General features: G+C 39.1%; 1 protein-coding gene across 2 annotated transcripts; it reads right to left on the bottom strand.

Annotated features, from left to right (window-relative positions):
- Window positions 1-2,589: 2,589 nt before the first annotated feature.
- LOC109906029 (transmembrane protein 144) lies at window positions 2,590-9,777 on the bottom strand. Of its 2 annotated transcripts, XM_020503672.2 has the most exons (12): window positions 9,588-9,776; window positions 9,108-9,275; window positions 8,894-9,016; window positions 8,698-8,797; window positions 8,425-8,505; window positions 8,214-8,292; window positions 7,706-7,779; window positions 7,376-7,494; window positions 5,255-5,374; window positions 4,728-4,825; window positions 3,646-3,699; window positions 2,590-3,212 (listed from the first exon to the last, which is right to left on the bottom strand). In XM_020503672.2, exons 1-12 carry the CDS (start codon window positions 9,694-9,696, stop codon window positions 3,129-3,131), a joined length of 1,209 nt encoding a protein of 402 aa, XP_020359261.1. In that variant the 5' UTR covers window positions 9,697-9,776; the 3' UTR covers window positions 2,590-3,128. The 2 variants fall into 2 exon arrangements, with proteins under 2 accessions (XP_020359261.1, XP_031646096.1); XM_031790236.1 differs by lacking the exon at window positions 3,646-3,699 and having other exon boundaries at window positions 2,590-3,215; window positions 4,730-4,825; window positions 9,588-9,777.
- Between the last annotated feature and the right edge of the window lie 16,237 nt (window positions 9,778-26,014).

Below are 26,014 nucleotides of genomic sequence, written 5' to 3'. Positions count from 1 at the left end.
GAAGATGAGGCCTCAGCGTCTGATGTTCAAGGGGTGGACATTGAGGAGGTCCAGGGAGAAGACATGGAAGCCTGAGAGGAAGACAACCAAAGCTTTAGTTTCTAGACTATCATTTTACAGATGTTGAAAACATTTTCTTGGAGATGTGATGGATCATTGGGGATCATTCAATATTCCCTTTTGTTGTTCCGTGAAATAATCTCATGTGAAGAATCAACTAATTTAATTAAAGTTCAATTCGTAACTAAATAGTTTTTTGATTTCGATTGGAATTCTATTTGCAATTATGTCTACTGCTGATTAGGTAAAATATTTGTTTGTCTCCATATGATATGGTTAATATATCCAATGCAAAAAACCATCTATATTTAAATTCTTAATATTCATTTGCATATATTTCCATTAATTCCCATGGAAAGTTTCCACCTCTGAATGTGCAACCCTACACACAACATTTAATGATTTGAGTTAGTTCATATAAGCAAATCAGTCAATTGAAATGAATGAATTAGGCCCTAATCATGCCCAGTAGTGCATTGGCCCAGCCACATGGGAGCCAGGCCCAGCGAATCAGAATTAGTCCGTCCCCCCCAAAAAAAGTGCTTTATTACAGATAGAAATACTCCCGTTTCATCAGCTGTCCGGGTGGCTGGTCTCAGACAATCCCGCAGGTGAAGAAGTCAGATGTGGAGGTCTTGGGCTGGTGTGGTTACATGTGGTCTGCAGTTGTGAGGCCGGTTGGACATACTGCTAAATTCTCTAAAATGTGGTGAAAGGTGGCTTATGGTAGAGAAATTATCATTCAGTTATCTGGCAACAGGAAAAATTCCTGCAGTCAGATTTTAGTGGCTGTTTATTGTCCCCACACAAGGTGCACCTGTGTTATGATCATGCCGTTTAATCAGCTCCTTGATTTGTCACACCTGTCAGGTGGACGGATTATCTTGGCAAAGGAGAGATGCTCACTAACAGGGATGTAAACAAATGTGTGCCCCAAATTTGAAAGATAAAGTTTTGTGCGCGTATGGAACATTTCTAGAATCTTTTATTTCAGCTCATGGGACCAACACTTCACATTTACAGTGCCTTTGTAAATTATTCAGACCCCTTGACTTTTTCCACATTGTTACATTACAGCCTTATTCTTAAATATTTGTTTCCTTTAATTTACATACAATACCTCATAATGACAAAGCAAAAAAAGGTTTTTAGAAACTTTGCAAATAATAACCGGAAATATCAAACTATAAGTATTCAAACCATTTACTCAGTACTTTAAAGCACATTTTGGCAGTGATTACAGCAACAAGTATTCTTTGGTATGACGCTACAACCTTGGAACACCTGTATTTGGGGAGTTTCTCCCATTCTTCTCTGCAGATCCTCTCAAGCTGTCAGGTTGGATGTAGAGCGTTGCTGCACATCGATTTTCAGGTTCCTCTATACATGTTTGATTGGGTTCAAGTCTAGCCCACTCAAGGACAGAGACCTGGGCTGAGCTACTCCTGCATGGTCTTGCCTTGTGCTTAGGGACATTGTCCTGTTGGAATGTAAAACCTTCGTCCCAGTCTGAGGCCCTGAGCAGGTTTTCATCAAGGATCTCTGTACTTCACCTCAATCATCTTTGCCTCACACCTGATCAGTCACCCAGGCCCTGATGCTGATAAACATCCCCACAGCTTGATGCTGCCCCCACACTTCACCGTAGGGATGGTGCCAGGTTTCCTCCAGATGTGACGCTTGGCATTCAGGTCAGAGTTCAATCTTGGTTTCATCAGATCAGAGAATCTGGTTTCTCATGGTCGGTGTCTTTTGACAAAATCCAAGCGGGGTGTCATGTGCTTTTTACTGAGTGGCTTCGTCTGGCCAATCTACCATAAAGGCCTGATTGGTACTGCAGAGACAGTTGTCTTTCTGGAAGTTTCAACCATCTCCACAGAGGAACCAGATTATTGGTCAGCTCTCTGACCAGGGACATTCAATGCGGCAGACATTTTTTTCTATCCTTCCCCAGATCTGTACCTCGACACAATTCCTTTGACTTCATGGCTTGGTTTTTGCTCTGATATTCACTGTCAATTGTGGGACCTTAGCTGTGCCTTTCCAAATCATGTCCAATCAATTAAATATACCCCAGGTGGACTCCAATCATGCCGTAGAAACATCAAGGATGAGCAATGGAAACAGGATGCACCTGAGCTCAAATTCAAGTCTCATAGCAGAAGGTCTGAATACTTACGTAATTAAGGTTTCTGTTAATACAGTCGCTAAATTTGGAGAAACTTTTGGCTTTCATTATGGGGTTGTGTGTAGATTGCTGAGGAATTTATTTTAATCAATTTTAGAATAACGCTGTAACGTAACAAAACTGTGGAAAAAGTCAGGCGGTCTGAGTACTTTCCATAGGTTCTGTATTTTTGTTCAGTATAGGTAATCTGGGAAGAGAGGTACACATCCTCCATTTGATTTTCAGCTAAAACCATGAAGACTGAAAGGCAGCAGTTTGCCTCAATTTATGCTGTAGATTAGCACACTATTTAGGGTTCCTGTTTTCCCCAACAGGTTCCCTTCAAAGTTCATTGCTCAAACTTGTGAGTGTAAGCCATTTTATTCAAGCATGTCCCATATAAAGATTAACATTAAGATCTTATAAAGATTATGACTTTAACTCACATACATAGTAAAATGCCACAGACAACACCATAAATATTTTCAGTAGAGTATGAACATGTTAAATTAATTATACATAGTCCCGCTTAACATTCAAAATGCCCTTGAATTCGTCAAACTATTGAATACGTGACAACATAAGTCCCAGCAACAGCTGAACCCTCATTAACCAGGTGATAAAGTCCTCCATTAGATGTACAGACTAAACTGAAGGACTATCGGAGACAAACACACTTCACCATCCAGGGCCCTGTTCAGGAGGGTGTAACATTAGAGAACATTTAGATAGGAATGTATTGTCCAGAACAGATATGATTGTCTCAGACAGAATAGGGGATCGTGAATCAGATCTGTCCATTAGCTTCCCATTGGCAACATTCAGAAGACATCACCTCAGGACTCCTTTAGGATAGCCATTCCTGTATAAATGCTGCCATCTAGGGGGTATATTGATTCTGTTACACATTGGAGAAGGCTGTCAAAATTGATCCAGTCAGGACAACACAGGAGGCTACTATGAAGATTGAACAGTTTACCAAGCCCTGAAACAAGACGAGCATTAGTCAATACAGCAAATATCTGATGGCATGTCACACTGTCAAATTGGGTTGGCACAGGCTAACCATAATGTGAGCGGAATAAGGGGGGGCATGCATAAGAGCAACAGGATGTAAATATATGACATTGGGCAAGCTAATCAGACCTAAATTACACTCAGCTGGGGTCAAAAAGGGATGGGATGACCAGCTACTTCAAAATCAGCACAGCAAGGTTTGTATTACATTTGGAAAATCTAGGGCAAAAACTTAATTTAGAAAATTAACGTGGAACTTTATTTTATCCGTCCACAAAATTACATAAATGGCTGAGTTCATACTTCAATTTCAGCAATTGCCAAGTGTCTCTTGTTCCCAGTAGCTGAGGCAGTTTCTTAGACTAATAAATCAGCTAAATTTGCTCACTCGGGACACTTACTTTGACTTCTTTGAAAACCAGACATCCCCACAGAGCTGCAACTAGACAATTACCCTAGAAAGAGGAATTCTGTTAATTGAAATTGGATCACTTACACCTTCATGTTTACAAACGCACCATTGTCAGGTCCTCTCCATTTAGCATTACCGGGAACGGTAGCACATTCTCAAGAAACTGACAATGGCGCAAACTGATTTCTGTTAAAAAGACATCACCAAATCTCAATTTCATAACCTATACACAGACAGTTTGTATAGCACATAACTTGTGCCTATGAGTCATTTAGCAAAAACACACTCCATGACCTAAAGTATGTAACCTGCTCGTCGAACATTCACTCCAAAATCATAGGCATTAATATGAGCTGGTCCCCTCTTCTGGGAAGGGTTTCCACTAGATGTTGGAACATTGCTATGAGGACTTGCTTCCATTCAGCCACAAGAGCATTTGTGAGGTCAGTCACTAATGTTGGGCGATTAGGCCTGGCTCAGTTAACGGTTCCTGTCCTTCGCCAACTCTTGATTCGTACATCAGGCTGCCAGATGGTGAAGGGTGGCAAGCTTTACACCACTCTAGCCAACACTTGGCATTGCGCATGGTGATCTTAGGCTTGTGTGTGGCTGCTCGGCCATGGAACCCCATTTCTTTAAACCCCCGACAAACAAATAGTGCACCGACATTGCTTCCAGAGGCAGTTTGGAACTCGGTGGTGTTGCAACTGAAGAGACTATTTACGCGCAACGTGCATCAGCAGTCCAATTATTTGTGGCTTACCACTTCACGGCTGAGCTGTTATTGCTACTAGATGTTTCCACTTCACAATGACAGCATTTACAGTTGACCAGGGAAGATCAAGCAGGGCTCAGATTTGACTGACCTTTTGCAAAGGTGGCATTCTACACAGTGAAAGTCAAAGCAATTAAGGCCAGTCTATTGCCAATGTTTGTCTATGGAGTTTGCATGGCTGTGCGTTCAATTTTATACACCTGTCAGCAACTGGTATCACTGAAACAGCCAAATACACTAATTTGAAGGGGTGTCCACACAAAGTATGTCAGGGGGCATCCCAGTGGTGTACTTACTGCACAGACGATGGGAAAGGTGACCACGGCACTAAGGTAGTTGTTAGCCAGAAACCAGCAATAAGTGGCCAACGTCCACATCAGACCTGACAAAAAGCCTGAACATAGGAGAATGAGATTTAGTGACCCCCTACTTACTATTTTGTAAATAATGTTATCACACATGGCATCTTTCCCGGCCCAATTCTTTAACCAAGTGTTTCTCAACATGGGTCCTCAAGTACACCCAATAGTACATATTTGTTGTGACACTGGACCAAAAACTCCTGATTCAATTTGTCAAGGGCTTGATGATTAGTTGACAAGTTGATTTAGGAATTTGTCTGGGGCAACAAAAATGTGCTGTTGGGGGTAGTCAAGGACTGGAGTTGGGAAACACTTCTAAGCCAGCCCTGGACTCAATCTGCCCTCATGGATGATGATAGAAACCCCCACGATTGCATAAAGCCCATATTTTAAGGGGGGAGGGTAGAAGTTCAGGGCACAGTTCAGGCAGAGGAGAGAATTAGAATTTGAGTGGAGCGCACCTGGCAGGATGGCTCTGGAGAACAGCCTGGGTCTGTTCCTCATGGCTACACAGTAGATGGAGAAATACACCGTGCTGGTGAGGTAGATTCCACAGCACATCGCAAACACATAGTCAAGATCTAGGAAATGGGGGGCATATTAGGTTGACATTAGGTTGAGGCTAAACACTCTTCAGCATTACACAAACTACTGAGTTTAACTTCACTAGTGTAGGGGGCAGCATTTGGAATTTTGGATGAAAAGCGTGCCCAAATTAAACTGCCTGCTACTCAGGCCGAGAAGCTAGGATATGCATATAATTAGTAGATTTGGATAGAAAACTAAAGTTACCAACAGTACTGATATGGCAGGCGAAAACCTGAGGAAAATCCAACCAGGAGGTACTATTATTTTGAAAGGCTGTATTTCAAATGAAAGCCTTTCCACCATAGAAAGACTTAGGACCCAGTTCACTATCTCTATAGCTTCCACCACACGTGGCCAGTCTTTAGGCATTGTTTCAGGCGTTTACTCTGAAAAACAAAAGGAGGACGGTACTTTCAAAGAGAGGACGGTACTTTCAAAGAGAGGACGGTACTTTCAAAGAGAGGACGGTACTTTCAAAGAGAGGACGGTACTTTCAAAGAGAGGACGGTACTTTCAAAGAGAGGACGGTACTTTCAAAGAGAGGACGGTACTTTCAAAGAGAGGACGGTACTTTCAAAGAGAGGACGGTACTTTCAAAGAGAGGACGGTACTTTCAAAGAGAGGACGGTACTTTCAAAGAGAGGACGGTACTTTCAAAGAGAGGACGGTACTTTCAAAGAGAGGACGGTACTTTCAAAGAGAGGACGGTACTTTCAAAGAGAGGACGGTACTTTCAAAGAGAGGACGGTACTTTCAAAGAGAGGACGGTACTTTCAAAGAGAGGACGGTACTTTCAAAGAGAGGACGGTACTTTCAAAGAGAGGACGGTACTTTCAAAGAGAGGACGGTACTTTCAAAGAGAGGACGGTACTTTCAAAGAGAGGACGGTACTTTCAAAGAGAGGACGGTACTTTCAAAGAGAGGACGGTACTTTCAAAGAGAGGACGGTACTAATGTCCAGACATGAGTCCTGCACATGACCGGGAAGACACCTTTCTTGTTTCTCCTTATCTATTGATGAAGCTTTTGTCCGGTTGAAATATTGTGTATTTATGACAAAAACCTGAGGATTGATTTGAAATATCATTAGACATGTTTCTACTAACTTTTATTGGACTTTTTTAAACTTTTCATCTTGGTGTTTACAGCGCACCTTGTGCCTTGAGGTTTCTGGATATAAAGAGAGACATTATCGAAAGAGACATTATCGAAAGAAATGAACTTTTGTCTAACATGGAGACCTGGGAGTGCCACTAGATGAAAATCAAAGGTAAGTGATTCATTTTAACACTATTTCTGGACTTGACACCTCTCCTTGGTTGGAAAATGGCTGTATGTTTTGGTAGCTAGGCGCTGACCTAACAATTGCAAAGTGTGCTTTTGCCGTAAAGCCTTTTTGAAATCTGACACAGCGTTTGCATTAAGGAGAAGTTTCTTTAAATGTATTTTAAATACTTGTATCTTAGATCAATGTTTATGATGAGTATATCTGTAATTTGATGTGGCTCTCTGCACTTTCACCGGATGTTTGTTTGAGAATGCATTTCTGAACGCACCAATGTAAACTAAGGCGTTGGATATAAATATGAACTTTATTGAACAAAACACATATATTGTGCAACATGAAGTCCTATGAGTTCAATCTGATGATCAAAGGTCAGTGATTAATTTTATCTCTATTTCTGTGAGCCCTCTCCTTTGCTGGAAAATGACTGTATAGTTCTGTGACTAGGCGCTGACCTAACATAATCGCATGCTGTGCTTTCGCAGTAAAGCCTCTTTGAAATTGGACACTGGTTGGATTTACAAGAAGTTTCTTTAAAATGGTGTATAGTCTTGTATGTTTGAGGAATTTTAATTATGGGATTTCAATTTTTTAGAATTTGGCACCCTGCAATTTCACTGGCTGTTGTCAAGGTGGGACGCTACTTGTACCAGAGAGGTTAATGCGTGATTGGCTACAGTCTCTAGGATCCTGCCACCTAGCACCTCACCGTATAGACTGGCTCCATAGCAGATGCTGTCGTGGTCTGCCGCATGGCTTTTTATGTAGAGGATTGGAACAAAGGAGGCCCCATACAACAGGCCTGCAACAACAGCCAACAAGCAGCCTCTAAAGAAGTCAAAAGGGTGGTGAGAGTGTTTATGACTGCATCGATAATTACTGAGTTAGCCCCATGTCCAAAAGTCAAAAGGAAATGAATGTTCAGTTGAGTAAGTCACGTCCCAACATGTAACTAGAGCCCAAATCAATTGGCTTCAGCCCATCTCCAACCACTCAATTGTGAACGCAATGGTCAAGAATGATTAAGGGGTGTACTCACACACAGCGTTTTCTCTTTGCTCCCATGACATCCACCCAGGACTCCGAAGGCCCATAGACACCAGAATTCACAATCTTAAGTAGACAAAACAGTCAAGTCAGATGTGTACACGATAAGTCAGCACAGCAGTTTCCCATGGTCATCTCAATGCAAACTCAAAATACATTTCTGCAGTTGTGACAAGTCTGTCCAGTGGTGGCAGAAGAATTGATCGGTACACTTTTCACCTCACTGATGTTTCTAGAGAGCTGTTACAATAAGTGTCATGAATGGCATACGTTAGACAAACCAGTCATTAGCTGATGTGCGGTAATGTCTTGGGTGTTAAATCTGGTCTTGATGTGAAGTTGGTGTGGAATGTGTTGTGGTATGCTTTCATGTCACCGTTGTTGCGGTCTGACATGTATCCAAAATGATTGCCCCTCAGATTATTTTTTAAATTGAACTAACTGATACTGCATGGCTATTGAAGAAAGGCATTTAGATTCCAAACATCAAGCATAATTACCCTGTTAATCAGTAAGGGGGTGCATTCTGAATGTGGACGTTCTCCAACATTAGTCCTCACAAAGAAAAGGATGAGTCCACTGGAGAAAAAAAATGTTAATGCCATGCGATTGTCATGAGAGTTTCAAATAACCTATATAAAATTAACAAATTGACCAGTGACAAGAGTATAATTCAGAGTTATTGGATTAGGTGCTTTCATGACTCATTACCTTAACAAGCACAAACCAGCACCACAGTAGTTCAATACTGGTCTGGCAACTTCCTGTGCTTCAATACCAAACCATCCAAACCTGTTGAAAAAAATACTTAAATTACCTCTGACTCAATGTCTGGTCTAAGAACATATTCCCTATGGAAATGGTTCTTTTGAGCCTAAATATGAATTGCCCTTTCAAGTGTAAAATATGAGGACTTACTGTGCAAAAACAATATATATATATATATATATATATATATACACACACACAAAAAAACAACCTTACCTTGAACTTATCCAGCCCATCAGCAAACTGCTGGATCCCCAAATACAAACTCCAAGTCCAAGGCCAATGGCTTTTACTACAGGGACAACTGTTAAACTGCCTGTAAACATTGATGAAACATTTCAGTAGTTTGGGGGGGGGGGGGGGGGGGTGTTTGTGTGAAGGTTACAGTACAGCTTGAAAGTAGGAGTCATACCTGTGGCCCAGGCTGCACCTCCCAGCATTGCCAACGGATGGAATTTGGGAGAGTGGAGTATCAAGTCACCAATCATCGAAACTACCAATATGGATGCACAGTTCACCCACTGGAAAAACATCCCTGAAGATGCATTTATGTTAAAATATTACAAGATGGTCAAACGAGAGAAGTTTAAAAACATGCATTATGATTTTTTTTATGGATCGCTTACCATCACCAGTTTCTATCTTTTTGACAGGGACAAAGTTGCTGCCATACAAGATCACAGCAATACTGTTTGCAACAAAGCCATAAGCCATTTCAGTCGTGTTCGATGAACCGAGTAAAGGTAATCTTCTTACTTCAGTGTTCATTGTAGCATTTTCATCAACATGCACATCTGAAGAATGTTACTGAATTTAGTCAAGAGCCATTTTATCAGCATCAAGTAGTCCAGTAATACCAATTGACAAAATCATTTCATATGTTATTATAACATTTTGAAATAAATGTGAACCTTTAGCAACATACAGCAATATGAAACAGGATTAAACGAGTGTTGTCTGGAAGATTGTTCAAGCTGCCAGCCATATAGTTTCTTCAAGACACACTGCAGATAATGATCATTTTAAGGCAGCATGCATTGATGTTTTTTTACCAACTCAAGCATCTGTTTACTAGCACATAGGTATATGGTGAGTAGGCTACATACCTTGTTCGACTTTCTCTGCTTCTGAGAAATTCCCCGGAGACGACCACATCATGAGAGCAATTAGGAGAAAAAGTTTAACCATGTTTACATCTAGCATTTCTGACACCATCGACGATAACCTGTTTCAAAACTTGCACAGATGATGGGCCATGTTTTAAGGACAATACGTGCAGTTCCACAACAAGGAATAATGCCGCAACAGCTGACACTAATTAAGATAGGCAATCAATTAGGCTGCTGGGTTTAATTTTGGGTGTGTTCCCCAGTGGCGATACTGATGCAGGTTAGGTGAATGAGATTAAGGTCAGGAATATAATTAGGGTTAGGCTCAGCGACAATGCTTCAGTTGTCCCCAACACTAGTTGGCCTACTCCATCTAAACAATAATTTGATTTTAACAGACTTGCCTACTTAAATAAAGGTTACATTGAAAAACTTTTTTTTATTTTTAATCTAGCCAAAATGGTATTTAGTTATTTTTATTTTTTATTTAACATTTATTTAACTAGGCAAGTCAGTTAAGAACAAATTCTTATTGACAATGACTGCCTACACCGGCCAAACCCGGACAACGCTGGGCCAATTGTGCGCAGCCCTATGGGACTCCCAATCACAGCCGTTTGTGATAGATTCGGACCAGGGTGTCTGTAGTGACGCTTCTAGCACTAATATAAACATAAATGAACCATCTGTGACCTCAAATAATCAATGAGCACAGTTACTTGCACACAGTAATACAATTATTGTGGATAGTCAGATTAATATAATTGTTGTTGTTTTTTCAAACGTTTACATGCTGTGCAAGAACAACGACTTCCCTAGTAATCCTGTTCACATGGGACTTTAAAAAGATGCAGGATATCGGCAATCAAAATAAACGTTCTACTACAGTGACCATGTTATTTTTGCATATGAAAACTATTTCTAAGATGCATACTTTCAGTTTTTCCAAAACTCACTTCACTCCAGAACAGGAGGGAAGCTGTCTGTTCAACAGCCATCACTAGCCGGCCTCCACCCAGTACCCTTCCCTGAACTTAGTCATTGTCACTAGCCGACTACCACCCAGTTACTCAACCCTGCACCTTAGAGGCTGTTGCCCTATGTAAACAGACATGGAATCTCTGGTCACTTTAATAATAGAACATTGGTCAATTTAATCATGTTTACATACTGTTTTACTCATTTCGTATGTATATACTGTATTCTACTGTATTCTAGTCAATGCCACTCCGACATTATTTGTCCTAACATTTATATATTTCTTAATTCCATTCTTTTACTTTTAGATGTGTGTGTATTGTTGTGAGTTGTTAAATACTACTGCGCCGTTGGAGCTAGGAACACTAGCATTTCGCTACACCTGCGATAACATCTGCTAAATATAACAATATGTTTGTTTAGGCTATTATTGTGACAAGAAAATGATGTATCTTTGGGCCTGCATGTATGGCAGTGTATATTACATGCACAAATGTATACATGTATCAATTCTTGTATATATATATATATATATATAAGTCTGTTAACTTATCTGATTCATCTGTTTTGCCAGGTGTCCCTGTTCATTCTCTATGGCAACAAAGACACCCCTTTCTGCCTTGCGATGACACACTGACATAAGGTATAACCACAGCCTCTCTATATTGCGTTCTGACTTTGGACCACATTTTCTTCCGGTTGAAAATGAGTATTGGAAGTTAGCCTATGCCTCATCACTGTCCTTATCCTTACCTGAGCTCAATGCAAAGATAAACAGATAACCATGTTAGATCATACGTTCTAATGGAGAAATGTATACGTCCTGGATTTTTTTTTTTAAGTCTCTCATTCTGTGGTCATGCTATTATTTTCTATTCATTAGATGCTTTTTCTCTCAGTTGAACAGTTCCTAGCAGAGGTGGAAGTGCAATAGACTTCAGATCAATAGGTCTCAGATTGTAATTTTTTTGTCAACTTTTCAACTTTTCAACTTTTTTTGTTTTTTTTCAAAGAGAGAGTTTTCTTTATTAGGATATGTTGATCACAAGCTAAAATCTCCCTTATTAGAACATTTCTCAGGATCAAATCCTGGCGCCCCCTTGAAATCAAGTACTTTCTCAGTGTTTCTTGAGAGAGGGTGTGCTCTGCAAAAATGTCCCTCATTAGATGGTTATTCTCTGTCAGACAGTTCCTAACAGAGGTTGAAGTGCAACAGACTTCAGATCTATAGGTCTCAGATTGTAATATTTTTGTCATCTTGAAATCAAATACTTTATGGGTATGTTTTCAGAGAGAGAGTGTTCTTTATTAGTTTTTGTTGATATCCAGCTATAATGTCCCTTATTAGATAATTTTTCCACCTTTAGACAGTTTCTAGCAGAGGGGGTATTGCTCAGTGGTAGAGAATTTGACTGCAGATCAAGAGGTCCCAGGTTCAAATCCTGATGCCCCCTTTAAATCAAGATTTTTCAAAGAGTTGTTTGAGGTGAGAGGTCTTTTTTTCCCAATATGTTACTCAGGGAAAATTGTCCCTTATTAGACAATTTCTCACGTTCAAATCCTGGCACCCCCTTGAAATCAAGTACTTTCTAAATGTATCTTGAGAGAGGGAGTACTCCTTTTTTGGTTATGTTACTCAGTCTAAAATGTCCCTCATTCAATGTTTTTTTCTCTGTCAGACAGTTTCTAACAGAGGTGGAAGTGCAATAGACTTCAGATCTATAGGTCTCAGTTTGTAATATTTTTGTCATCTTGAAATCAAATACTTTATGGGTATGTTTTCAGAGAGAGAGTGTTCTTGATTAGCTTCTGTTGATATCCAGCTGTAATGTCCCTTATTAGACCATTTTTCAGCCTTTAGACAGTTTCTAGCAGAGGGGGTATAGCTCAGTGGTAGAGCATTTGACTGCAGATCATGAGGTCCCAGGTTCAAATCCTGATGCCCCCTTTAAATCAAGTTTTTTCAAAGAGTTGTTTGAGGGTAGAGGACTTTTTTTCCCAATATGTTACTCAGGGAAAATTGTCCCTTATTAGACAATTTCTCACGTTCAAATCCTGGCAACCCCTTGAAATCAAGTACTTTCTAAATGTATCTTGAGAGAGGGAGTACTCCTTTTTTGGTTATGTTACTCAGTCTAAAATGTCCCTCATTCAATGTTTTTTTCTCTGTCAGACAGTTCCTAACAGAGGTGGAAGTGCAATAGACTTCAGATCTATAGGTCTCAGTTTGTAATATTTTTGTCATCTTGAAATCAAATACTTTATGGGTATGTTTTCAGAGAGAGAGTGTTCTTGATTAGCTTCTGTTGATATCCAGCTGTAATGTCCCTTATTAGACCATTTTTCAGCCTTTAGACAGTTTCTAGCAGAGGGGGTATAGCTCAGTGGTAGAGCATTTGACTGCAGATCATGAGGTCCCAGGTTCAAATCGTGATGCCCCCTTTAAAACAAGTTTTTTCAAAGAGTTGTTTGAGGGTAGAGGACTTTTTTTCCCAATATGTTACTCAGGGAAAATTGTCCCTTATTAGACAATTTCTCACGTTCAAATCCTGGCAACCCCTTGAAATCAAGTACTTTCTAAGTGTATCTTGAGAGAGGGAGTACTCCTTTTTTTGGTTATGTTACTCAGTCTAAAATGTCCCTCATTCAATGTTTTTTTCTCTGTCAGACAGTTCCTAACAGAGGTGGAAGTGCAATAGACTTCAGATCTATAGGTCTCAGATTGTAATATTTCTGTCATCTTGAAATCAAGTACTTTCTCAGTGTTTCTTGAGAGAGGGTGTGCTCTGCAAAAATGTCCCTCATTAGATGGTTATTCTCTGTCAGACAGTTCCTAACAGAGGTTGAAGTGCAATAGACTTCAGATCTATAGGTCTCAGTTTGTAATATTTTTGTCATCTTGAAATCAAATACTTTATGGGTATGTTTTCAGAGAGAGAGTGTTCTTGATTAGCTTCTGTTGATATCCAGCTGTAATGTCCCTTATTAGACCATTTTTCAGCCTTTAGACAGTTTCTAGCAGAGGGGGTATAGCTCAGTGGTAGAGCATTTGACTGCAGATCATGAGGTCCCAGGTTCAAATCGTGATGCCCCCTTTAAAACAAGTTTTTTCAAAGAGTTGTTTGAGGGTAGAGGACTTTTTTTCCCAATATGTTACTCAGTGAAAATTGTCCCTTATTAGACAATTTCTCACGTTCAAATCCTGGCAACCCCTTGAAATCAAGTACTTTCTAAGTGTATCTTGAGAGAGGGAGTACTCCTTTTTTTGGTTATGTTACTCAGTCTAAAATGTCCCTCATTCAATGTTTTTTTCTCTGTCAGACAGTTCCTAACAGAGGTGGAAGTGCAATAGACTTCAGATCTATAGGTCTCAGATTGTAATATTTCTGTCATCTTGAAATCAAGTACTTTCTCAGTGTTTCTTGAGAGAGGGTGTGCTCTGCAAAAATGTCCCTCATTAGATGGTTATTCTCTGTCAGACAGTTCCTAACAGAGGTTGAAGTGCAACAGACTTCAGATCTATAGTTCTCAGATTGTAATATTTTTGTCATCTTGAAATCAAATACTTTATGGGTATGTTTTCAGAGAGAGAGTGTTCTTTATTAGTTTTTGATGATATCCAGCTATAATGTCCCTTATTAGACAATTTTTCCACCTTTAGACAGTTTTTAGCAGAGGGGGTATAGCTCAGTGGTAGAGCATTTGACTGCAGATCAGGAGGTCCCAGGTTCAAATCCTGATGCCACCTTTAAATCAAGATTTTTCAAAGAGTTGTTTGAGGGTAGAGGACTTTTTTTCCCAATATGTTACTCAGGGAAAATTGTCCCTTATTAGACAATTTCTCACGTTCAAATCCTGGCACCCCCTTGTAATCATGTACTTTCTAAATGTATCTTGAGAGAGGGAGTACTCCTTTTTTGGTTATGTTACTCAGTCTAAAATGTCCCTCATTCAATGTTTTTTTCTCTGTCAGACAGTTCCTAACAGAGGTGGAAGTGCAATAGACTTCAGATCTATAGGTCTCAGATTGTAATATTTCTGTCATCTTGAAATCAAGTACTTTCTCAGTGTTTCTTGAGAGAGGGTGTGCTCTGCAAAAATGTCCCTCATTAGATGGTTATTCTCTGTCAGACAGTTCCTAACAGAGGTTGAAGTGCAACAGACTTCAGATCTATAGTTCTCAGATTGTAATATTTTTGTCATCTTGAAATCAAATACTTTATGGGTATGTTTTCAGAGAGAGAGTGTTCTTTATTAGTTTTTGTTGATATCCAGCTATAATGTCCCTTATTAGACAATTTTTCCACCTTTAGAAAGTTTTTAGCAGAGGGGGTATAGCTCAGTGGTAGAGCATTTGACTGCAGATCAAGAGGTCCCAGGTTCAAATCCTGATTCCCCCTTGAAATCAAGTACTTTCTAAGTGTATCTTGAGAGAGGGAGTACTCCTTTTTTTGGTTATGTTACTCAGTCTAAAATGTCCCTCATTCAATGTTTTTTTCACTGTCAGACAGTTCCTAACAGAGGTGGAAGTGCAATAGACTTCAGATCTATAGGACTCAGTTTGTAATATTTTTGTCATCTTGAAATCAAATACTTTATGGGTATGTTTTCAGAGAGAGAGTGTTCTTGATTAGCTTCTGTTGATATCCTGCTGTAATGTCCCTTATTAGACAATTTATCCACCTTTAGACAGTTTCTAGCAGAGGGGGTATAGCTCAGTGGTAGAGCATTTGACTGCAGATCATGAGGTCCCAGGTTCAAATCCTGATGCCCCCTTTAAATCAAGTTTTTTCAAAGAGTTGTTTGAGGGTAGAGGACTTTTTTTCCCAATATGTTACTCAGGGAAAATTGTCCCTTATTAGACAATTTCTCACGTTCAAATCCTGGCAACCCCTTGAAATCATGTACTTTCTAAATGTATCTTGAGAGAGGGAGTACTCCTTTTTTGGTTATGTTACTCAGTCTAAAATGTCCCTCATTCAATGTTTTTTTCTCTGTCAGACAGTTCCTAACAGAGGTGGAAGTGCAATAGACTTCAGATCTATAGGTCTCAGATTGTAATATTTCTGTCATCTTGAAATCAAGTACTTTCTCAGCGTTTCTTGAGAGAGGGTGTGCTCTGCAAAAATGTCCCTCATTAGATGGTTATTCTCTGTCAGACAGTTCCTAACAGAGGTTGAAGTGCAACAGACTTCAGATCTATAGTTCTCAGATTGTAATATTTTTGTCATCTTGAAATCAAATACTTTATGGGTATGTTTTCAGAGAGAGAGTGTTCTTTATTAGTTTTTGTTGATATCCAGCTATAATGTCCCTTATTAGACAATTTTTCCACCTTTAGAAAGTTTTTAGCAGAGGGGGTATAGCTCAGTGGTAGAGCATTTGACTGCAGATCAAGAGGTCCCAGGTTCAAATCCTGATTCCCCCTTGAAATCAAGTACTTTCTAAGTGTATCTTGAGAGAGGGAGTACTCCTTTTTTTGGTTATGTTACTCAGTCTAAAATGTCCCTCATTCAATGTTTTTTTCACTGTCAGACAGTTCCTAACAGAGGTGGAAGTGCAATAGACTTCAGATCTATAGGTCTCAGTTTGTAATATTTTTGTCATCTTGAAATCAAATAGTTTATGGGTATGTTTTCAGAGAGAGAGTGTTCTTGATTAGCTTCTGTTGATATCCTGCTGTAATGTCCCTTATTAGACAATTTATCCACCTTTAGACAGTTTCTAGCAGAGGGGGTATAGCTCAGTGGTAGAGCATTTGACTGCAGATCAAGAGGTCCCAGGTTCAAATCCTGATGCCCCCTTTAAATCAAGATTTTTCAAAGAGTTGTTTGAGGGTAGATGACTTTTTTTCCCAATATGTTACTCAGGGAAAATTGTCCCTTATTAGACAATTTCTCACGTTCAAATCCTGGCACCCCCTTGAAATCAAGTACTTTCTAAATGTATCTTGAGAGAGGGAGTACTCATTTATTGGTTATGTTACTCAGTCTAAAATGTCCCTCATTCAATGTTTTTTTCTCTGTCAGACAGTTCCTAACAGAGGTGGAAGTGCAATAGACTTCAGATCTATAGGTCTCAGTTTGTAATATTTTTGTCATCTTGAAATCAAATACTTTATGGGTATGTTTTCAGAGAGAGAGTGTTCTTGATTAGCTACTGTTGATATCCTGCTGTAATGTCCCTTATTAGACAATTTATCCACCTTTAGACAGTTTCTAGCAGAGGGGGTATAGCTCAGTGGTAGAGCATTTGACTGCAGATCAAGAGGTCCCAGGTTCAAATCCTGATGCCCCCTTTAAATCAAGATTTTTCAAAGAGTTGTTTGAGGGTAGATGACTTTTTTTCCCAATATGTTACTCAGGGAAAATTGTCCCTTATTAGACAATTTCTCACGTTCAAATCCTGGCACCCCCTTGAAATCAAGTACTTTCTAAATGTATCTTGAGAGAGGGAGTACTCATTTTTTGGTTATGTTACTCAGTCTAAAATGTCCCTCATTCAATGTTTTTTTCTCTGTCAGACAGTTCCTAACAGAGGTGGAAGTGCAATAGACTTCAGATCTATAGGTCTCAGTTTGTAATATTTTTGTCATCTTGAAATCAAATACTTTATGGGTATGTTTTCAGAGAGAGAGTGTTCTTGATGAGCTTCTGTTGATATCCAGCTGTAATGTCCCTTATTAGACCATTTTTCCGCCTTTAGACCGTTTCTAGCAGAGGGGGTATAGCTCAGTGGTAGAGCATTTGACTGCAGATCATGAGGTCCCAGGTTCAAATCCTGATGCCCCATTTAAATCAAGATTTTTCAAAGAGTTGTTTGAGGGTAGAGGACTTTTTTTCCCAATATGTTACTCAGGGAAAATTGTCCCTTATTAGACAATTTCTCACGTTCAAATCCTGGCACCCCCTTTTAATCAAGTACTTTCTAAATGTATCTTGAGAGAGGGAGTACTCCTTTTTTGGTTATGTTACTCAGTCTAAAATGTCCCTCATTCAATGTTTTTTTCTCTGTCAGACAGTTCCTAACAGAGGTGGAAGTGCAATAGACTTCAGATCTATAGTTCTCAGATTGTAATATTTTTGTCATCTTGAAATCAAATACTTTATGGGTATGTTTTCAGAGAGAGAGTGTTCTTGATGAGCTTCTGTTGATATCCAGCTGTAATGTCCCTTATTAGACAATTTTTCCGCCTTTAGACCGTTTCTAGCAGAGGGGGTATAGCTCAGTGGTAGAGCATTTGACTGCAGATCAAGAGGCCCCAGGTTCAAATCCTGATGCCCCCTTTAAATCAAGATTTTTCAAAGAGTTGTTTGAGGGTAGATGACTTTTTTTCCCAATATGTTACTCAGGGAAAATTGTCCCTTATTAGACAATTTCTCACGTTCAAATCCTGGCACCCCCTTGAAATCAAGTACTTTCTAAATGTATCTTGAGAGAGGGAGTACTCATTTTTTGGTTATGTTACTCAGTCTAAAATGTCCCTCATTCAATGTTTTTTTCTCTGTCAGACAGTTCCTAACAGAGGTGGAAGTGCAATAGACTTCAGATCTATAGGTCTCAGTTTGTAATATTTTTGTCATCTTGAAATCAAATACTTTATGGGTATGTTTTCAGAGAGAGAGTGTTCTTGATTAGCTTCTGTTGATATCCTGCTGTAATGTCCCTTATTAGACAATTTATCCACCTTTAGACAGTTTCTAGCAGAGGGGGTATAGCTCAGTGGTAGAGCATTTGACTGCAGATCAAGAGGTCCCAGGTTCAAATCCTGATGCCCCCTTTAAATCAAGATTTTTCAAAGAGTTGTTTGAGGGTAGATGACTTTTTTTCCCAATATGTTACTCAGGGAAAATTGTCCCTTATTAGACAATTTCTCACGTTCAAATCCTGGCACCCCCTTGAAATCAAGTACTTTCTAAATGTATCTTGAGAGAGGGAGTACTCATTTTTTGGTTATGTTACTCAGTCTAAAATGTCCCTCATTCAATGTTTTTTTCTCTGTCAGACAGTTCCTAACAGAGGTGGAAGTGCAATAGACTTCAGATCTATAGGTCTCAGTTTGTAATATTTTTGTCATCTTGAAATCAAATACTTTATGGGTATGTTTTCAGAGAGAGAGTGTTCTTGATGAGCTTCTGTTGATATCCAGCTGTAATGTCCCTTATTAGACCATTTTTCCGCCTTTAGACCGTTTCTAGCAGAGGGGGTATAGCTCAGTGGTAGAGCATTTGACTGCAGATCAAGAGGTCCCAGGTTCAAATCCTGATGCCCCATTTAAATCAAGATTTTTCAAAGAGTTGTTTGAGGGTAGAGGACTTTTTTTCCCAATATGTTACTCAGGGAAAATTGTCCCTTATTAGACAATTTCTCACGTTCAAATCCTGGCACCCCCTTTTAATCAAGTACTTTCTAAATGTATCTTGAGAGAGGGAGTACTCCTTTTTTGGTTATGTTACTCAGTCTAAAATGTCCCTCATTCAATGTTTTTTTCTCTGTCAGACAGTTCCTAACAGAGGTGGAAGTGCAATAGACTTCAGATCTATAGTTCTCAGATTGTAATATTTTTGTCATCTTGAAATCAAATACTTTATGGGTATGTTTTCAGAGAGAGAGTGTTCTTGATGAGCTTCTGTTGATATCCAGCTGTAATGTCCCTTATTAGACAATTTTTCTGCCTTTAGACCATTTCTAGCAGAGGGGGTATAGCTCAGTGGTAGAGCATTTGACTGCAGATCAAGAGGTCCCAGGTTCAAATCCTCATGCCCCCTTTAAAATAAAGATTTTTCAAATAGTAGTTTGAGGGTAGAGGATTTTTTTCCCAATATGTTATTCAGGGAAAATTGTCCCTTATTAGACAATTTCTCACGTTCAAATCCTGGCACCCCCTTGAAATCAAGTACTTTCTAAATGAATCTTGAGAGAGGGAGTACTCCTTTTTTGGTTATGTTACTCAGTCTAAAATGTCCCTCATTAGATGGTTATTCTCTGTCAGACAGTTCCAAACAGAGGTTGAAGTGCAACAGACTTCAGATCTATAGTTCTCAGATTGTAATATTTTTGTCATCTTGAAATCAAATACTTTATGGGTATGTTTTCAGAGAGAGAGTGTTCTTTATTAGTTTTTGTTGATATCCAGCTATAATGTCCCTTATTAGACAATTTTTCCACCTTTAGACAGTTTCTAGCAGAGGGGGTATAGCTCAGTGGTAGAGCATTTGACTGCAGATCAAGAGGTCCCAGGTTCAAATCCTGATTCCCCCTTGAAATCAAGTACTTTCTAAGTGTATCTTGAGAGAGGGAGTACTCCTTTTTTTGGTTATGTTATTCAGTCTAAAATGTCCCTCATTCAATGTTTTTTTCACTGTCAGGCAGTTCCAAACAGAGGTTGAAGTGCAACAGACTTCAGATCTATAGTTCTCAGATTGTAATATTTTTGTCATCTTGAAATCAAATACTTTATGGGTATGTTTTCAGAGAGAGAGTGTTCTTGATGAGCTTCTGTTGATATCCAGCTGTAATGTCCCTTATTAGACCATTTTTCCGCCTTTAGACCGTTTCTAGCAGAGGGGGTATAGCTCAGTGGTAGAGCATTTGACTGCAGATCATGAGGTCCCAGGTTCAAATCCTGATGCCCCATTTAAATCAAGATTTTTCAAAGAGTTGTTTGAGGGTAGAGGACTTTTTTTTTCCCAATATGTTACTCAGGGAAAATTGTCCCTTATTAGACAATTTCTCACGTTCAAATCCTGGCACCCCCTTTTAATCAAGTACTTTCTAAATGTATCTTGAGAGAGGGAGTACTCCTTTTTTGGTTATGTTACTCAGTCTAAAATGTCCCTCATTCAATGTTTTTTTCTCTGTCAGACAGTTCCTAACAGAGGTGGAAGTGCAATAGACTTCAGATCTATAGTTCTCAGATTGTAATATTTTGTCATCTTGAAATCAAATACTTTATGGGTATGTTTTCAGAGAGAGAGTGTTCTTGATGAGCTTCTGTTGATATCCAGCTGTAATGTCCCTTATTAGACAATTTTTCCGCCTTTAGACCGTTTCTAGCAGAGGGGGTATAGCTCAGTGGTAGAGCATTTGACTGCAGATCAAGAGGTCCCAGGTTCAAATCCTGATGTCCCCTTTAAATCAAGATTTTTCAAAGAGTTGTTTGAGGGTAGATGACTTTTTTTCCCAATATGTTACTCAGGGAAAATTGTCCCTTATTAGACAATTTCTCACGTTCAAATCCTGGCACCCCCTTGAAATCAAGTACTTTCTAAATGTATCTTGAGAGAGGGAGTACTCATTTTTTGGTTATGTTACTCAGTCTAAAATGTCCCTCATTCAATGTTTTTTTCTCTGTCAGACAGTTCCTAACAGAGGTGGAAGTGCAATAGACTTCAGATCTATAGGTCTCAGTTTGTAATATTTTTGTCATCTTGAAATCAAATACTTTATGGGTATGTTTTCAGAGAGAGAGTGTTCTTGATTAGCTTCTGTTGATATCCTGCTGTAATGTCCCTTATTAGACAATTTATCCACCTTTAGACAGTTTCTAGCAGAGGGGGTATAGCTCAGTGGTAGAGCATTTGACTGCAGATCAAGAGGTCCCAGGTTCAAATCCTCATGCCCCCTTTAAAATAAAGATTTTTCAAATAGTAGTTTGAGGGTAGAGGACTTTTTTTCCCAATATGTTATTCAGGGAAAATTGTCCCTTATTAGACAATTTCTCACGTTCAAATCCTGGCACCCCCTTGAAATCAAGTACTTTCTAAATGTATCTTGAGAGAGGGAGTACTCCTTTTTTGGTTATGTTACTCAGTCTAAAATGTCCCTCATTCAATGTTTTTTTCTCTGTCAGACAGTTCCTAACAGAGGTGGAAGTGCAATAGACTTCAGATCTATAGGTCTCAGTTTGTAATATTTTTGTCATCTTGAAATCAAATACTTTATGGGTATGTTTTCAGAGAGAGAGTGTTCTTGATTAGCTTCTGTTGATATCCAGCTGTAATGTCCCTTATTAGACCATTTTCAGCCTTTAGACCGTTTCTAGCAGAGGGGGTATAGCTCAGTGGTAGAGCATTTGACTGCAGATCATGAGGTCCCAGGTTCAAATCCTGATGCCCCCTTTAAAACAAGTTTTTTCAAAGAGTTGTTTGAGGGAAGAGGACTTTTTTTCCCAATATGTTACTCAGGGAAAATTGTCCCTTATTAGACAATTTCTCACGTTCAAATCCTGGCAACCCCTTGAAATCAAGTACTTTCTAAATGTATCTTGAGAGAGGGAGTACTCCTTTTTTGGTTATGTTACTCAGTCTAAAATGTCCCTCATTCAATGTTTTTTTCTCTGTCAGACAGTTCCTAACAGAGGTGGAAGTGCAATAGACTTCAGATCTATAGGTCTCAGTTTGTAATATTTTTGTCATCTTGAAATCAAATACTTTATGGGTATGTTTTCAGAGAGAGAGTGTTCTTGATTAGCTTCTGTAGATATCCAGCTGTAATGTCCATTATTAGACCATTTTTCAGCCTTTAGACAGTTTCTAGCAGAGGGGGTATAGCTCAGTGGTAGAGCATTTGACTGCAGATCAAGAGGTCCCAGGTTCAAATCCTGATGCCACCTTTAAATCAAGATTTTTCAAAGAGTTGTTTGAGGGTAGAGGACTTTTTTTCCCAATATGTTACTCAGGGAAAATTGTCCCTTATTAGACAATTTCTCACGTTCAAATCCTGGCACCCCCTTGTAATCATGTACTTTCTAAATGTATCTTGAGAGAGGGAGTACTCCTTTTTTGGTTATGTTACTCAGTCTAAAATGTCCCTCATTCAATGTTTTTTTCTCTGTCAGACAGTTCCTAACAGAGGTGGAAGTGCAATAGACTTCAGATCTATAGGTCTCAGATTGTAATATTTCTGTCATCTTGAAATCAAGTACTTTCTCAGTTGTTTCTTGAGAGAGGGTGTGCTCTGCAAAAATGTCCCTCATTAGATGGTTATTCTCTGTCAGACAGTTCCTAACAGAGGTTGAAGTGCAACAGACTTCAGATCTATAGTTCTCAGATTGTAATATTTTTGTCATCTTGAAATCAAATACTTTATGGGTATGTTTTCAGAGAGGAGAGTGTTCTTTATTAGTTTTTGTTGATATCCAGCTATAATGTCCCTTATTAGACATTTTTCCACCTTTAGAAAGTTTTTAGCAGAGGGGGTATAGCTCAGTGGTAGAGCATTTGACTGCAGATCAAGAGGTCCCAGGTTCAAATCCTGATTCCCCCTTGAAATCAAGTACTTTCTAAGTGTATCTTGAGAGAGGGAGTACTCCTTTTTTTGGTTATGTTACTCAGTCTAAAATGTCCCTCATTCAATGTTTTTTCACTGTCAGACAGTTCCTAACAGAGGTGGAAGTGCAATAGACTTCAGATCTATAGGTCTCAGTTTGTAATATTTTTGTCATCTTGAAATCAAATACTTTATGGGTATGTTTTCAGAGAGAGAGTGTTCTTGATTAGCTTCTGTTGATATCCTGCTGTAATGTCCCTTATTAGACAATTTATCCACCTTTAGACAGTTTCTAGCAGAGGGGGTATAGCTCAGTGGTAGAGCATTTGACTGCAGATCAAGAGGTCCCAGGTTCAAATCCTGATGCCCCCTTTAAATCAAGATTTTTCAAAGAGTTGTTTGAGGGTAGATGACTTTTTTTCCCAATATGTTACTCAGGGAAAATTGTCCCTTATTAGACAATTTCTCACGTTCAAATCCTGGCACCCCCTTGAAATCAAGTACTTTCTAAATGTATCTTGAGAGAGGGAGTACTCATTTTTTGGTTATGTTACTCAGTCTAAAATGTCCCTCATTCAATGTTTTTTTCTCTGTCAGACAGTTCCTAACAGAGGTGGAAGTGCAATAGACTTCAGATCTATAGGTCTCAGTTTGTAATATTTTGTCATCTTGAAATCAAATACTTTATGGGTATGTTTTCAGAGAGAGAGTGTTCTTGATTAGCTTCTGTTGATATCCTGCCTGTAATGTCCTTATTAGACAATTTATCCACCTTTAGACAGTTTCTAGCAGAGGGGGTATAGCTCAGTGGTAGAGCATTTGACTGCAGATCAAGAGGTCCCAGGTTCAAATCCTGATGCCCCCTTTAAATCAGATTTTTTCAAAGAGTTGTTTGAGGGTAGATGACTTTTTTTTCCCAATATGTTACTCAGGGAAAATTGTCCCGTATTAGACAATCTTCTCACGCTTCAAATATCCTGGCACCCCCCTTGAAATCAAGTACTTTCTAAATGTCATCTGAGAGAGGGAGTACTCATTTTTTGGTTATGTTACTCAGTCTAAAATGTCCCTCATTCAATGTTTTTTCCTCTGTCAGACAGTTCCCTAACAGAGGTGGACGTGCAATAGACTTTCAGATTATAGGTCAGCAGTTTGTAATATTTTTGTCATCTTGGAAATCAAATACTTTATGGGTATGTTTTTCAGAGAGAGAGTGTTCTTGATGAGCTTCTGTTGATATCCAGCTGTAATGTCCCTTATTAGACCATTTTTCCGCCTTTAGACAGTTTCTAGCAGAGGGGGTATAGCTCAGTGGTAGAGCATTTGACTGCAGATCAAGAGGTCCCAGGTTCAAATCCTGATGCCCCTTAAATCAAGATTTTTCAAAGAGTTGTTTGAGGGTAGAGGACTTTTTTCCCAATATGTTACTCAGGGAAATTGTCCTTATTAGACAATTCTCACGTTCAAATCCTGGCACCCCTTGAAATCAAGTACTTTCTAAATGTATCTTGAGAGAGGGAGTACTCCTTTTTGGTTATGTTACTCAGTCTAAAATGTCCCTCATTCAATGTTTTTTCTCTGTCAGACAGTTCCTAACAGAGGTGGAAGTGCAATAGACTTCAGATCTATAGGTCTCAGATTGTATATTTTTGTCATCTTGAAATCAAATACTTTATGGGTATGTTTTCAGAGAGAGAGTGTTCTTGATGAGCTTCTGTTGATATCAGCTGTAATGTCCCTTATTAGACAATTTTTCCGCCTTTAGACCGTTTCTAGCAGAGGGGGTATAGCTCAGTGGTAGAGCATTTGACTGCAGATCAAGAGGTCCCAGGTTCAAATCCTGATGCCCCTTAAATCAAGATTTTTCAAAAGAGTTGTTTGAGGGTAGAGGATTTTTTCCCAATATGTTACTCAGGGAAAATGTCCCTTATAGACATTTCTCACGTTCAAATCCTGGCACCCCCTTGAAATCAAGTACTTTCTAAATGTATCTTGAGAGAGGGAGTACTCTTTTTTGGTTATGTTACTCAGTCTAAAATGTCCCTCATTCAATGTTTTTTTCTCTGTCAGACAGTTCCTAACAGAGGTGGAAGTGCAATAGACTTCAGATCTATAGGTCTCAGTTTGTAATATTTTTGTCATCTTGAAATCAAATACTTATGGGTATGTTTTCAGAGAGAGAGTGTCTTGATTAGCTTCTGTTGATATCCAGCTGTTGTCCCTTTAGACAATTTTTCAGCCTTTAGACAGTTTCTAGCAGAGGGGGTATAGCTCAGTGGTAGAGCATTTGACTGCAGATCATGAGGTCCCAGGTTCAAATCCTGATGCCCCCTTTAAAAAGTTTTTTCAAAGAGTTGTTGAGGGTAGAGGACTTTTTTTCCCAATATGTTTCAGGGAAAATGTCCCTTATTAGACAATTTCTCACGTTCAAATCCTGGCAACCCCTTGAAATCAAGTACTTTCTAAATGTATCTTGAGAGAGGGAGTACTCTTTTTGGTTATGTTACTCAGTCTAAAATGTCCCTCATTCAATGTTTTTTCTCTGTCAGACAGTTCCTAACAGAGGTGGAAGTGCAATAGAATTCAGATCTATAGGTCAGTTTGTAATATTTTTGTCATCTTGAAATCAAATACTTTATGGGTATGTTTTCAGAGAGAGAGTGTTCTTGATTAGCTTCTGTAGATATCCAGCTGTAATGTCCATTATTAGACCATTTTTCAGCCTTTAGACGTTTCTAGCAGAGGGGGGTATAGCTCAGTGGTAGAGCATTTGACTGCAGATCAGTGAGGTCCCAGGTTCAAATCCTGATGCCCCCTTTAAATCAAGATTTTTCACAAGAGTTGTTTGAGGGTAGTAGAGGACTTTTTTCCCAATGTTACTCAGGGAAAATTGTCCCTTATTAGACAATTTCTCACGTTCAAATCCTGGCACCCCTTGAAATCAAGTACTTTCTAAGGTATCTTGAGAGAGGGAGTACTCCTTTTTTGGTTATGTTACTCAGTCTAAAAGTCCTCATTCAATGTTTTTTCTCTGTCAGACAGTTCTAACAGAGGTGGAATGGAAGTGCAATATAGACTTCAGATCTATAGGTCTCAGATTGTAAATTTTTGTCATCTTGAAATCAAATACTTTATGGGTATGTTTCAGAGAGAGAGTGTCTTGATGAGCTTCTGTT

The sequence above is a fragment of the Oncorhynchus kisutch genome, linkage group LG15, assembly GCF_002021735.2.
Source record: "Oncorhynchus kisutch isolate 150728-3 linkage group LG15, Okis_V2, whole genome shotgun sequence".
Taxonomy (NCBI): Eukaryota; Metazoa; Chordata; class Actinopteri; order Salmoniformes; family Salmonidae; genus Oncorhynchus; species Oncorhynchus kisutch.
The sequence above is the reverse complement of the archived record's forward strand: the minus strand, read 5'-3'. Positions and strand labels throughout refer to the sequence as shown.